The sequence below is a fragment of the Saccopteryx bilineata genome, chromosome X (genome assembly GCF_036850765.1).
Source record: "Saccopteryx bilineata isolate mSacBil1 chromosome X, mSacBil1_pri_phased_curated, whole genome shotgun sequence".
NCBI lineage: Eukaryota > Metazoa > Chordata > Mammalia > Chiroptera > Emballonuridae > Saccopteryx > Saccopteryx bilineata.
The window spans coordinates 135,241,236-135,254,076 of record NC_089502.1 but is presented as its reverse complement, the minus strand read 5'-3'; the positions used below and the strand labels follow the sequence as shown (position 1 = coordinate 135,254,076).

General features: G+C 42.0%; 1 protein-coding gene and 1 non-coding gene across 7 annotated transcripts in view; both read right to left on the bottom strand.

Moving 5' to 3' along the window:
- The window catches only part of CTPS2 (CTP synthase 2), a 134,441-nt gene that overhangs the window by 87,172 nt on the left and 34,428 nt on the right, over nucleotides 1-12,841 (bottom strand). For all 6 annotated transcript variants that reach the window (XM_066249758.1, XM_066249757.1, XM_066249755.1 and 3 more), the window contains exons 8-11: nucleotides 10,198-10,349; nucleotides 5,023-5,155; nucleotides 1,983-2,071; nucleotides 796-890 (exon numbers count right to left, since the gene is read on the bottom strand). In XM_066249758.1, coding sequence (XP_066105855.1) covers nucleotides 796-890; nucleotides 1,983-2,071; nucleotides 5,023-5,155; nucleotides 10,198-10,349 — 469 coding nt within the window. The remainder of the gene's footprint in view (nucleotides 1-795; nucleotides 891-1,982; nucleotides 2,072-5,022; nucleotides 5,156-10,197; nucleotides 10,350-12,841) is intronic.
- LOC136317984 (U6 spliceosomal RNA) lies at nucleotides 5,450-5,557 on the bottom strand. Its single transcript, XR_010727967.1, has one exon. It is a non-coding gene; the product is annotated as a U6 spliceosomal RNA (small nuclear RNA).

Below are 12,841 nucleotides of genomic sequence, written 5' to 3'. Positions count from 1 at the left end.
ACCCAGCTCTACCAAATTGGATGATCTTTCTGTATTATCTTTTCTAGAAGGAGCATATAAATTTCAACTTTGGCCTGACCTGTGGTGGCGCACTGGATAAAGCGTCGACCTGGAAATGCTGAGGTCTCCGGTTCGAAACCCTGGGCTTGCCTGGTCAAGGCACATTTGGGAGCTGATGCTTCCAGCTCCTCCCCCTTGTCTCTCTCTCCTCTCTCTCACTCTGTCTCTCTCCCCCCCTCTCCCTCTCCTCTCTAAAATGAATAAATAAATAAAAATAAAATAAAATAAATTTCAACTTCAACATTTTTTTATTTTGATTAGAAAGACCATTGTGGAGTTCTGTTGGATGGTTCTCTGCTTGAAGTGGTGAGAAGATGAATTTGGGTGGTAATTGGAGAAGGTCAGAGCAGGTATAGATAGCAACTTCTCCCAGCCTCTTGCTACCAAACACAGCAATGATAAGTTCTCCAAACTCTTTCTGTAAAGGGCCAGTGAGTAAAGATTTTCGGCTTTACAGGCTGTAGGGTCACAAATACTGACATTGTGCCACAAAAGCTGCCATGGACAATATATAAACAAATTAATGTGGCTGTGTGCAACTACACTTTATTTATAAAAACAGGCCACGAACCAGGTATAATCTTCAGGGTACAGTTTGCTGACCCCTATTTGCTGCCTAAATACTCAAATTTGAGTTCACACCTTTCACATTAATAAACCCTATTAGGTGTTACCCCTACTAGGTGTCAAAAATCAAATAAACTCATAGTTATGATCCATAAACATGAGTTTTACCCAGAAAAGGAATCTTCTTTGTCCTTGCCCAGGAAATCGCCTGGAGTTTTCCCAGTGTTCCTCTGAGTCCGAAGCCTCCTGGCACCAGAACACCACTGCAATCAATATGAGATGAGAGTGAATTTGACATTATTTTTATTTTTAAAATTCTTCTTTTCAGCCTTTCATGCTTACTGATCCCCAATCCGATGCTAGAGCATATGCCAGAGGTCTGTATTCAGAATTGATTACATAATCTGACTTCCTCAACTTTCTTTTTGAAATTCTCCCAATGCCTGAAGTTGTAACAATTTTTCACAGTGGGCCTCAATATATATTTTCTGATAGGTCTTCGTGGCATGAGCATAGTAACTGAGAAACTCAATTCAATTTAAAATGCCACTGAATTATCTGAATAAAAATAGGTGAAGGTTGTTTAAAAACGCAGTATTATAAAAATGTTAAGATCTCCTTTGGGTGACGGGTATGCAACGTAATTGAAAGACAAGAAAACCTGGAGATGTCTTCTTTGAACATATGAACCCTGACTTATTAATGTCACCCCATTAATATTAATGAAAAAAATAAAAATTAAAAAAGTTTTTTAAAGATCTCTTACATAATCAGAAAGAGTTAATCCGGTAAAAATCAGCCTAAGATTTCAATTGCTGAGTAAGTAAGGCACATGAAATTTCCTTGTTAAAAGACACCTTAGAAACTGTCTAGAGTCTAGACTAACACTCATTGGGAAAGACAAGAGTTCAAGAGAAAAGCCAGATGGGTCACACTACCCTCACAATGCAATGCTAACCCCAGAAGTTCTGGCCATCACCTACGAAATAAAAATGGAAATGAAATGCTGTGGGAAAATAATACATAACCAAGAGAGAAGAGTTATTATCCTTGCACTTGAATTCTGTGTAAGATCCATCTCTGCATCTTTCAGTACCATCAACACACTTTCTCTCTCATACAGAATCCCCACTCTCACCCAAATAAAACCAATTTCATTGCACATGCCACTAACATTAACACGGCACAGTGCCAAGTAAATGTGGTGTGAATGTGGCACAACCACCCATAAAGACCACAAGTACTCCAGGCTACCTTTCAAAGTACACTAAATTAATAATTGGAGTCAAACAAATCATTATAGAAACAGGACAATGGCATTCTCCTAGCTGAAATGAACGGTCCCCAGAACTCACTCAGCTTTGCATAGCTTCTGCCACGCTTCGTGGAACTTCACAGGATCCTCCATTTCGGTGGTGTGCTCCAGATCAATGGAGTCTATGTACTAAAGGCATTCAACAGATCAAAGGAACATTTAAGAAAAGTAGTCAGAAATACTAAAACTATCTAACACTATGATAAAATTATTCAGTAACTTCTTGTTATGCAAACACTGTACTGGACACTTGGGATAGAAAAGCATGATCTCTGCAGAGCTCTTATAATCTTTTGGGAAGATTACAAAACTATAGATACACAGGAAGCAACAACATGGTGGGATAACGTCCACAATGAGCGAGGAAAAGAATGCTGTAGAAGTACCGAGCAGCCACACTTAATGTAGACCTGGACACTGGAGGAAAGAAGGGAGGCGGTGTCAACAGGGACGGCTACTGGGGAGGTATGATGTCCAAAAAGCTAAGGCCCCAAGGATGAGCAAAAGCAAGATGAGCATGTGTGTGTGCATGTTGGGAGTGGGAGGCAGGGGGGAAGGTGTGCAGAAGACAAAAGGGAGATGGGGCTGGGGGTGAAAACTCAATGTAGGAAACCTCAGAGAAAGAGAGAAAGCGGTGGCCGCTCCGGGGCCCTCAGAAGAGGCTCCACCCAGTTGGAGAAGTTTACACTTGGAGCCATCGAAAGGTCTTAAGTAAGGAGACATCAGGAACAGAAAACAGAGAGATGCTTTAGAAGGATCATTCTGGAACAATGTGGAAAATAAAGAGAGGGACTGGAAATCAGTTGGAAAGTCACTGCAGTAGGCCCAGTGAGGTAAACATAGCAAATGACTGTGCTTTAAAAGAATACGCCAGGACCATAACTGAAAGAGTACTGAGCAGAAGCTAATGTCAATGCATTCTATTAAATAAAAACTAACGGACGATTTGTATGTACATAACAGTCCCCACATAGCTATATTATTTTAATAATTCTTTTGTAAAAATTACTATCCTAAGATACAACATTTTGAAGGCTTTACAAAATTTGCATTGTAATAGTTTTCCCATTGCTGCTTTCTTTTTCTAGGAGGGGGTGGAGGACTTGGAGGAGTGGGGAAAACAAGGAATATGCCTTGGAAAGCCAAAAATAAAAAGTGGTTGGAAAAGGAGTCTACAAGAGGTGAGAGAAAAGTTGAAGGTGCTAAGCTGTTCTCTAAGTAGAAGTTACTAAATGTCTTAGACATATAAGTGTGTGTTTTTGCTCATTATATGAAGGTTTTACCACTTAAATCAAGAAAATAAGGCTTGCCTGACCAGGCGGTGGTGCAGTGGATAGAGCGTTGGACTGGGATGCCAAGGACCCAGGTTCGAGACCCCAAGGTCGCCAGCTTGAGCGCGGGCTCATCTGGTTTGAGCAAAGCTCACCAGCTTGGACCCAAGGTCGCTGGCTCGAGCAAGGCGTCACTCGGTCTGCTGTATCCCCACAGTCAAGGCACATATGAGAAGCAATCAATGAACAATTAAGGTGCCACAACAAAAAACTAATGATTGATGCTTCTCATCTCTCCGTTCCTGTCTGCCTGTCCCTGTCTATCCCTCTCGCTGACTCTCTCTCTGTCTCTGTGTTTAAAAAAAAAAAGAAAGAAAAAGAAAAGAAGGCTTGCTTAAACCATGATATACTCATGCAGTATATCATTAAATATAAACAATTATAGCCTGACCAGGCGGTGGCGCAGTGGATAGAGCGTCGGACTGGGATGCAGAGGACCCAGGTTCGAGACCCCGAGGTCGCGAGCTTGAGCGCAGGCTCATCTAGTTTGAGCAAAAAAGCCCACCAGCTTGGACCCAACCAAGGTCACTGGCTCCAGCAAGGGGTTACTTTTTCTGCTGAAGGCCCACGGTCAAGACACATATGAGAAAGCAATCAATGAACAACTAAGGCAGGGGTCTCAAACTCAACTCAGCATGTGGGCCGCAGAGCAAGATCACAGCCGTTCGGCGGGCCGCACTAGGTCTACAAAAGGCAACTGTTACGCAACACTTTTCTCACTGCAGTTGAAAACAAAAAAAAAATCAGTAGTACAACAAGCACAATCGTACATGCAGTTTACTCAGTGTCACAAAACGACCAGAAACTGTAGTTCGCATCACAACTGCTGTTAACTAAGCTAATATCTAGCTAGGATGCTAGAGAAATGAAAAATACAAGTAGACCCCTAGGCTTACTTAATTTTATCCACAATATTTTGAACTTCGTGGATTAGTCTGTGGGCCGCATAAAATTGTTCGGCGGGCCGCGAGTTTGAGACCCCTGAACTAAGGTGTTGCAACATGCAATGGAAAACTAATGATTGATGCTTCTCATCTCTCTCCATTCCTGTCTGTCTGTCCCTGTCTATCCCTCTCTCTGACTCACTCCCTGTCTCTGTAAAAAGTAAATATATATATATATATACATACATACAATTATATAGAGAGAGAGAAAAGTCTAGAAAGATAAGCATCAAACTGGGAATAACAAGTATAAGAAAGAAGTATGATCTCAGGAAGGAGGAATCTGCTTTCTGCATTTTACATGATACTTTTCAAAATCTTCTACATTAAGCAGGTACTACTTTATATATCTCACAAACACAAAGAAGTTACTGAAGTTCTATCTACTCCACCTCTGCTATCCCATAATACTGATTTTAAAAACAAATAATCACTGTTTGCCAGATATCACTCCTCCAAGTCAGAAAAGTCAATATAAGCATTCTTAAAATCTGGATTCAATTTCAATGCTAAAAGGGGGGGAAATGTTATTATTTTCTTGTTAGGTAAACACAATGTACTTAAATGAGCATAAAGTACATATGGCCCCAGATGTGAAAAGCCTAATTTCAGAAACTGTGCCTTAAACCTGTATGCAGAACAAAGTTAGCATGGCTATAGGAGGAAGGGCCTGCTTACAAGGTTGGCCCTTGGCTGGGCACCTGGAAACTTGAATTTGGGGATCCTTCATCACAATCTACCTCTCTGAAACACAAGCTATCAGGATGAATGACTGAAATATCCAGACGACCAGGCCATGACTCACCATCAAATTCAACTTGTGGTTGATGGCCAAGGCTGAGTGCTCCAGAGCTTTAAACACAGAGGCATAGCAGTCCCTCAGCTTGGTGTATTTGCCAACCAGGGCTATGGAGCATGTTTTCTGTAATCTTTCATACCTGGGTGGGAAGACAAGTTTAGGGTTATGTGCCTATAACATCACAAACATAATGACAGCCACCGTGCTTAGCCCAAAGCACTTTTCATATATACAGTAGTCTTTTTTTCTTCTGCATGCATCTTATCTCAATTCCCCTTTGCAAACTCAGACCTTTACTTTCTCCCCTTTTATGTTTTTGTTGTCACAAATTATTTCTAGTTATGCTATGAGTTCATTTCTGAGTTGCAGTAGCTAGTGTCTTCTTTTCTCATTTTTAGTGTTTTTAACTTCTTTAACCTTTATGTGATATTAAAAAGATATGGAATGTTTCATGAACCTGCATGTCATCCTTGCACAGCGGCCATGCCGACCTTCTTTGTATCGCTCCAGTTTTTAGTTTATGAGCTGCCGAAGTGAGCACCCAAGGAGAAGATAAGCCTTGAACTTGATGCATTTGATTCAAACCCCTACGCTACCCCCAGAGAACCCAGACCTGTATGCAGACAGATTTCAAAATCGTAAGAAATCCCAACATTGGTTTACCTAAGCAGGCACAGACAGAAATCATAAAACGTTAAAATTATTACAAATATAAAAAAGCTATCCCCATCTTATAAACATGAGCTGTCCTTAAATTCATATATCAATATAAGGTGACATTGTACAAAAAAATGCATTCTGAGTGTCAATAGGAAACATTCCAATATTAACTTTGTAAAGTGACATTAAACAAGAAAACACAGTATCCACATTAGCAACTGCTACACTTATATCATTTTATTAACCAATGTCACCCCAATAAATTCAATAAATTTTTTTAATTGCTACGTTCCCAGCTGACCTACAAAAGCCAGGTTATGCATGGCATACCTGAAGACTAGTGCTAAGAGAACTATTGAAAATGTTACAAGGTGTTTAGATCATTTTTATGAAAAAATTACATCCTACATAAGACACTCAATCACATTTTACCATTAGAGACACAATCTTTACTGTTGCTTTCGTCAGGAAATCTGTTCAAAGAACATGAAAAATTTCTAGTCTGATACTAAGTATATGGAAATGTCATGTTGGGGCTGAAGATATGTTAGGGTTTGAAAGCAAACCCTTCCTCCAACACCTTAGAACAAAAATGTTACCATGATGAGGAATATTCCTCATTCAGATCAACATCTGCAAGGACTACAAGAGCAACACAATGGCAAACAGACTAGGAGGAGGAAAATGTGCAGGAAGCAAAGTCAAAGCAAAAAGCAGTAAGGGTGACCTTCTAGGAAGGTGGCTAAAGTGTCTGAGAGAAGGCTGCTAAACCTCTCCCTTGCTCCTTAGTTTTATGTTGCTCTGGAGATTGAGGAGCTGCCCCTGCTTTGCTCCAGCTCTACATAAAGGACACAGGTAACAAAGCTTGTTGGTATCAAGCCAAAATTCCCAGAGACAGCAGAGGTGTTTCCCAGCCAATGTTTGGCCCAGGGGAACTGAGGCCCGCAGCCACATTTGAGCACAGCAGCTCAGCTGAGCCTTTGTCCCCATTTTCACTGCTACACTGCAGGAGGGACATCAGCTCTGCTCCCTGGAAGGAAACAGGACTTGAGCTAGCACTGCCAGTTCCTCCTTTGGCTCACTCCTGCCTGGTCTTCCCAGGAGGTCCCACCAAGCAGAGAAGAGGGCCACCTACCTAGGGAGGTATCCTGAGCCCACCCTCATGGTGCCCTCCTTCCCTCTCAGACCTGCAAGCCAGGCTCACAGAGCACTGCCCAGTCCAGCCAAGCCTCGACCTCATGGTCTTTATTTTTTTAAATGTTTATTGTATTGATTTTAGAGAGAGAGGAAGGGGGAGAGAGAGAGACAGAGACAGGAACCGAGATCTGTTCCTGTATGTGCCCTGGCCAAGGATCAAACTGGCAACCTCTGTGCTCCAGCATAATGGTCCAGCCAACCAAGCTATCTGGCCAGGGGTCGTTTTTATTTTTATTTTTGTATTTTTCTGAAGCTGGAAACGGGGAGAGACAGTCAGACAGACTCCCGCATGCACCCGACCGGGATCCACCCAGCACGCCTACCAGGGGCGACGCTCTGCCCACCAGGGGGCGATGCTCTGCCCCTCCGGGGCATCGCTCTGCCACGACCAGAGCCACCCCAACGCCTGGGGCAGAGGCCAAGGAGCCATCCCCAGCGCCCGGGCCATCCTTGCTCCAATGGAGCCTTGGCTGCGGGAGGGGAAGAGAGAGACAGAGAGGAAGGAGGGGGAGTGGAGAAGCAAATGGGCACTTCTCCTATGTGCCCTGGCCAGGAATCGAACCCGGGTCCCCCGCACGCCAGGCCGACGCTCTACCGCTGAGCCAACCGGCCAGGGCCTACCTCATGGTCTTTAAACCATCATCACCTGGGAGCGAGAGGCAGGCTGCTGACACTACTAAGAGCGGCTAATGAGAGGAGACGTGGGGTCCATTTCACAGCCCACCCCCACAGGCAAGTCCCCTTACTTGACTGAGAGGGGGGGTTGTCCCCACTTTGGCCTCGGGTCGCAGGCATGCTCCCCCATTCAGTTCAATGAAGAAACCCTGGTCTTTCAGCAACCTTGGACCTCCCTGATCAAAGCTTCCCTTTGACCTCTGCTCGCCTTGTATCTCTTCAGGCTGTACCGAGGGGACAAAGAATGAACACTCCAAATGGCCATTACCAATAAACCAACATCACCACCAACATGGTGCACAGGGACCAATGCTCAATATCCTTCAGAACCTGTGCATGTGACCATACTTGGAAAATCAGTCTTTGCAGATGCAATTAAGTTAAGGATCTGCAGATGAGATCATCCTGGGTTAGGATGGACCCTAAATCCAAAAATAAGAATCCTTATAGCCCTGGTCAAATAGATCAGTTGGTTGGAGCGTCATCCCGAAACACACAGGGTGCTGATTTGATCTCGGTCAGGGCACATACAGGAACAGATTAATGTTTCTATCTCTCTCTTTCCCTTCCTCTCTCTCTCTAAAATCAATAAAATAAACATTTTAAAAATCCTTATAAAAGAAGAGAAGAGGAAAAGACACAGAGGAGAAGTTCGTGTAACAACAGAGGCAGAGATTGGAGTGATAATGAGCACAAACCAAGCAACACAAGGCCTGCTGGCAGCCCCCCAAAGCTAGGGAGCTGCCAGGGACAGATTCTCCTTCTGAGCCTCTGGAAAAAACAACCCTGCCGATGCCTTGATTTTGAACTTCTGACCTCCACAAATGTGAGAGAATAAATTTCTGCTGTTTTAAGCCACCCAGCTTGTGGCACTGTACTTTGTAGCAGCAGCCACAGGAAAGTAATACAAAAACCAAACACTGGCTTTAAAAAGCACAGAGGCATAGAGCACAATTCAGAGCTATTTGCAATAAAAAAAAAAGAGTTAAAATATTAAAATGTCTCATGCTTAAAGAGGATCACCATAAGCTACTCAGAAAATTTCTACAAAGTGACTGACTCCTGAAGCATTCTGGAGAACAGGAGCTTAATTTATCATCATTCATAAGAATACCTAAGCTCAGAAACTGCACTTTATTCCTGATTCTGCTTGACCAGAAATTCTAAAACATTTTTAAAATTTTTAAGTGAAAGGGCAAGGAATCTTTAATCTACCAGTCATTTACCAAGGTCAGTAATTCTGTCACCATCATTTCATTTTAATTATTGTTACCAATATCGGTCATCAATACTTAGTGTCTGAGTGAATGTTAAGGCCTTAACATGTTTTCTTTCAGAATTGCCACAGTATGGGTACTAATAGTCCCATTATATATGGATGAGAGAACAAGCCCAGAGAGGTTAAATAATCTGCTCAAACAAACACAGCTAATCAGAGAAGAAGCTATGCTTTGAATTCATGGTGCTTGATGCCAAAGCATACATTTTTAAAATCTCGATATGATTGACATGTAGCACATTAGTGTTACAGGTACAACATAATTCAATATATGTTGACATTGCTAAATGATCACCACAGTAAGTCTAGTTAACATCCGTCAGCACATATAGTTACTCAATTTGTTCTTGTGATGAGAACTCCTAAGATGTACTGTCTTAGCAACAGCAGAGCCTACATTTGTGACTGCGGTATCCCCTGTCTCTCTCAACTGCATAAGAAGCCAAGTGGCCAGGACTTTATGGAATCACACCCTATCCACATTTAATACAAGAAATCAGACGATAAATATTTCATTTCCATATGACTTCAAATGAGACAAGCCTTGCTGAAATTAATATGGTTGTCTTAAAGTTAAAATCTATCAGGGGTTTTAATAATGATGCTGATAGTTAATAAACGCAGGATGGAACAATAACAATATAGCCAAACTCCCCATTCAAAAGGGTTTTCTTAGGGAATTGTTAACCAAATCTTAAAAACAAGCAAAAAAAACAAACAAAACACCACCACCAACAAAAAAACCCTGACATTTAAAACTGTTTAAAATATTCAGAAACTAAGAAAAAAGCTAATACATAAATTGAAATGCTTCAAAGGCCCCAGAAATCTTCAAAGTATACACCAAAACATTCCAACAATATGCTACAGCTTTAGACATACCCATGTGAAAACATACACATACGGAAAGCCAAATGCCACACAGGTACCTTTTTTTTTTTTTTTTTTTTTTTTTTACAGAGACAGAGAAAGAGTCAGAGGGATAGACAGGGACAGACAGACAGGAATGGAGACAGATGAGAAGCATCAATCATTAGTTTTTCATTGCGCGTTGCGACACCTTAGTTGTTCATTGATTGCTTTCTCATATGTGCCTTGACCATGAGCCTTCAGCAGACCGAGTAACCCCTTGCTCGAGCCAGCAACCTTGGGTCCAAGCTGGTGAACTTTTGCTCAAACCAGATGAGCCCGAGCTCAAACTGAGCAACCTCGGGGTCTCGAACCTAGGTCCTTCCACATCCCAGTCCAACGCTCTATCCACTGCGCCACCGCCTGGTCAGGCAACACACAGGTACCTTTTAAGGTACACCTCAGTCCTAGCCCCAAACCAAAGAAGTATCAAAATTACATTAGTAATTTCTTTCACGTACCTGTCAGCCATATTTCTCCACTTGAAAAGCAAGTTATTTGCAGAATCAGCAATGGGCAAATCCAGTCTCTCTTTAAAATATTTAATAATGCCTTGTTCCTCCAAAAGCACAGGCACTCGGTATGTGGAAGAAACGTCATGGATGCATATGACCTGGTTGATTACAAAACACTACATTAAGTGGAATGACTCAAATATGCCAAAGAATGAGCTCAAGGATAAGCCAGAACTCAAGAGTCTGGCAATTCAGTTAAAATGATAGAAAAAGACCAAGAGTCCAGTCACCTAAACAAGAGGTGAAATGAACACAAGGTTAGTTTGACAGAATTACAAAATGCTTTGAGTTCATTATTCTGCCTCTAGAACCGTGGATTCTGTGGTAAAATTAAAAATATATATATTGTATGGTCTTTGTTCCCAGTTCCTGACAGAGCTTCAAAAACCTTTGGAATTTTCTGAGTGACAGGGGTATCTTTGTTATGCTAATAATGTGACTAAGGGTGGCCCCTAGATGGCTTAAGATGGGAGTTAAGTCTCCAGAAAACCCAACCAAGTCTTAGAGAGCTGGAACTTGCAGCCATCTGACCTCCACAGAGTGTGTGTGTGTGTGTGTGTGTGTGTGTGTGTGTAGGGGGAGGGGTGTTTCTTAGAGATTGAGTTCAATCACATGACCAATGATTTCATCATGCCTACATAATGAAACCCCAATAGCATGAAGACTCAGAGGAACATCCTGGTTGGTGAATATACACGCGTGCAGGAGGGTGGCTCACTCTGACTCCATCAAGGTAAGAGCTATTGCACTCAGGAATCCCTTAGACCTTCCCTGTATATATCTTCATCCAGCTGTTCACTTATACCCTTTACAATAAAACAGTCATAATAAATACAGCACTTTCCTAAGTTCTGTGAACCATTCTAGAGAATTCACAAACCTGAAGAAGTTGTGGGAAAGCCCCAGATTTGTAGTCAGTCAGGCAGAAGAGTGGGTAGCTTGGGAACACTGGAAACTTGTGCCTGGTGCCTGAAGTGAAGGCAGTCTTGGAAAGGACTGAGCCCATAAACCAATGCAGTCTGACTCTCATTCAGGGTAGTTAGTGTCGGCATTGAATAATTGCAGGATCCCCGGCTAGTGTCAGAGAATTGATGTTGGGACATAGGTACTTCTTTATATGTCAATGTCAAGACACACAGCCCAAGGTACCATCTTCTAAGTCTAGGTTAAAGCAGTAGCATTAAATATATATATACACTTGGTCTCCTAAATGTGGGTATGCAGTGTGTTCATTCATTTGTTGCTTTTACTACTGGTATAGTTGCTTTTGTCTGCTCCCTTCTTTGGGGCAAATTTACAAGCCCATGTTGAACCAGTAAAATTAATTACACCTGCTAGAGGAAAAAGGCTCCTTTGTCAGGCGGTGTGGTTGTTTTTCCCATTTACTCTAACGAGCTTTCACCACCCTCTCAAATACATCCAAGAAGCTACTGGCAGGCATTTAAGGATCTGACACATCCTAAATAAATGCCAAGAAATGTTCTGCCAACCATATGTGTGCAGTCTTCCCAAGTCCATAGCTATCCAACAAGGGCTTCCTGAGCTGTTCAGACATCGTCAACCTGATACTTAGAACTAGTGTGCCTCACTTGTGCATTCACCAACACAACTGAAAGTACTGAGATGTCACTGGAATGAGGCTTTGTCACAATTACTATTTAAAACTAAATCTCTGGCCAACCACAACTCCCACAAGCGGAAGGTATGGAGTGTTGGGCTATTTACTCATTATCCAGGCCACAGAGTTTTCAACTGTCATAGTAATGGGCCACATCCACAGAGATGCCTCCGAGTCTCTATCCTGTCCTCAACAATGAGAAGAGGTTTAAATCCAAATTCACTGGGAACTATGAAATAGGAGCATTAACTCATATCAGAAAAAATTGTGTGATGAAAAATGGTTAATAAACTGACCTGTGGACTGACTGATGGAATAGAGCATTCTTCAGAACCCATAGTTACATAGAACATATACCTGTATTCAATATGATTGAAAGTTCAGACTAAATCTGTTCTCAGAGCTGAGAACAAAAAAGGGGCTCTCTAAGTCTGACAAGCTCAGTGACCAAAAGTAACCTCACAGGGTGATCTGATCACAAATTCCTAAATGGGCAAGTCATGGTGGGTAGTCACACTTCAGGCCCATTAACTTCCTTAGTAAAAGGTTGCTCTTTGCCTTAAGCCAGCCCTGTCCATTGTTCTTGTGTATCTAGGTCAGTAGTAGCCAACCTGGTCCCTACCGCCCAGTAGTGGGCATTCCAGCTTCCATGGTGGGTGGTAGCAGAGCAACCAAAGTATAAATATAAATACAAAGATAGATTTAACTATAGTAAGTTGTTTTGTAAAGATTTATTCTGCCAAACTTAGCAAAAATCTGACATAAAGAACTTGGTAAGTAATTATTATTATATGCTTTAACTTGCTGTAACTCTGCTTTATACATTTTATAAAGTAAAGTGACTTCCCTACTTTATAAATCACCATGACTGTGGAACCGGTGGGCAGTTAGAAAATTTTACTACTAACAGAGATGCAAAAGTGGGTGGTAGGTATAAAAAGGTTGACTACCCCTGATCTAGGTTACCGCACC